This window comes from Cydia splendana, unplaced genomic scaffold, assembly GCF_910591565.1.
Source record: "Cydia splendana unplaced genomic scaffold, ilCydSple1.2 scaffold_115_ctg1, whole genome shotgun sequence".
NCBI classification, from domain to species: Eukaryota; Metazoa; Arthropoda; class Insecta; order Lepidoptera; family Tortricidae; genus Cydia; species Cydia splendana.
In genome coordinates, this window is record NW_026946840.1 from 154,850 (window position 1) to 156,993 (window position 2,144).

The 2,144-nt window shown below is 44.6% G+C and overlaps 1 protein-coding gene across 1 annotated transcript; it reads right to left on the reverse strand.

The window, feature by feature from the left end:
• Positions 1-311: 311 nt before the first annotated feature.
• LOC134805457 (uncharacterized) lies at positions 312-1,163 on the reverse strand. Its single transcript, XM_063778760.1, has one exon. It carries the CDS (start codon positions 1,161-1,163, stop codon positions 312-314), a length of 852 nt encoding a protein of 283 aa, XP_063634830.1.
• Between the last annotated feature and the right edge of the window lie 981 nt (positions 1,164-2,144).

Below are 2,144 nucleotides of genomic sequence, written 5' to 3' on the forward strand. Positions count from 1 at the left end.
CGAGAGAAAATCCACCCCGATAATAGGTTTGCTCACATCAGCGATTACAAAGCGCCAACAAAACATACGGCGTAAATTAAAATCAAGCGACAAAGTAAGCCAGCCATAAGTGCTAATGGTAGTGTTATTTGCAGCGTAAAGTTCATAGTCAGTCTTAACATGACGACGTTGCGCACGCAAAAAACTAACCGGGAAAACACATAGATCGGACCCGGTGTCCACCAAAAACTGCAATTTTGTTTTCGCGTCAGTAACAAATAAACGCTTTGACACTGGAACACTTTCACTGGCCGCTACGAGCGACCGATCTACTAGTTTTTTGAGTACGCACAGGGGGAAATGCACTTATCTGCCTTGTCCGCATACTTGTAGTGGTACCAGCACAGGCGCTGGCCGTCGCCGCTGGGCTTGCCAGCCCGCGGCCGGCTCCTGGAACGATTACGTGGCTTGCCGCGTGACCTCGACCGGGGCTGACCCTGACGGCCCCGGGAGGTGGACATCGCGTCAAGCCTTGACGCCAACGCGTCAATTTTCTGGTGCAACTGGTCGATTACAGACCCAGGAACTCCCGATGACGATGCCGCAGCCACCTGATAACCAGGTCCGGGCGGTGTAACTTCATGCACCTTGTCCGCCATCTGAGCCACGGTATCCAAGGGCAAATTATCCTGGTAAGCGACTATGCTCTGCAACACCGTAGGTAATCGGCTCATCCACAAATGGCGAATAAAATCATCCGGATAATCTGCCCCCGCTAAGCTCCGGATATGCCGTAGAAACTGGCTCGGCTTCCTGTCACCGAGCTCCTCTTTCGACATCAACTGCTTTAAACGCTCCTGCTTAGAACTTGACAAACGAGCTATAAGTTCCCTCTTAAGCGTACCATATTTATCACTTGCCGGCGGATTGGTTATAATGTCCTCCACTTCAACCGCGTATTTATATTCCAAAACGGATATGGCGTGATAAAACCTGGTAGTGTCGCTCGTAATTTTTGTCAGCGTAAACTGGCCATCTAGCTGAGCGAACCACATAGTCGGCTTATCCGGATAAAACGGCGGCGGCTTAACACTTATGTGGCTAACGGACGACTCACTAGTACTGGCCCCCTCCCCAGGGACCTGTACAGCCACCCGAGGTGTAGTACTCTCATCGCCAGACATTCTCGATTTAAATTAAAAAAAAACGTCTATTATAAACTTTAAACTGTAAATTCCAAAAAATAAATGTTTGTTAAAAGATAAAACTCGATAAATGTTTGTAAAAATGTATACCACAAACGTTCTAGCCTAGCGAGATAAGAGAAACAAGCTAGTTCCACATTAATTATATATTGTCAATAACGGCACACAAGAGTCACAAACACAAAGGAAAGAAGTAAGAGTACAAAGCACAGCACAGTATAGTTGAAGAGAAAGTCAGAGTAAGCACAGAAGATAGAAAAAGCACATAAAGAAAGTATACATTAAAAGCCAAAGCTATAAGCGTATTCGGCGCGCACGCAAACCGAATATAAAGCAAAAGCGAGTCGGCGCGTAAGCAATAACCGTTAGCTCGAGCGGCGCAAGCGCGTGCGTCCGGCCTCGAGAGTGGTAATTTGCCGACTAACTGAGATTTCCGAGCGCGCACGAATGCGCACTCGGGCCGCCGATCTACGGCGAAGCGAACCGAGCGATAAGGCAAGTACTCGTACGCTGCGCCCGCGTCGCGCGGAGCCGCGATTGCATTTGAATACAGTACGTTAATATTAATTATAAAAATATTAATAATTAAAACACCTGTCGCCACACATTGAATTAAATTACGAAAAATGTCATAATCGTCACTTAAGAACCCAATTTAAAAACAGATATAATTAGTAATGTTAAATTGTTGATCAACTGCATAATTTGAATCTTCTAGCTCAGGTGATAAAGTCGCTGTTTGAAAGGATCCATTCTGGTTCACAAATCGACCAGCAAATTTTAATTCAAAATATATTTATATAGACCGTGATTACCTTTCCCTTAACCGTGAATCGTTCAAGACTGTTATTTTTCAAAATGTCGTAAATTTTTATTAGTGCATGATTTTATCAAAGATTGGTTAGGTAACTAAAACTAAACAAGTAAAGCAACTTGTCAACTACATCATCAAACATAATA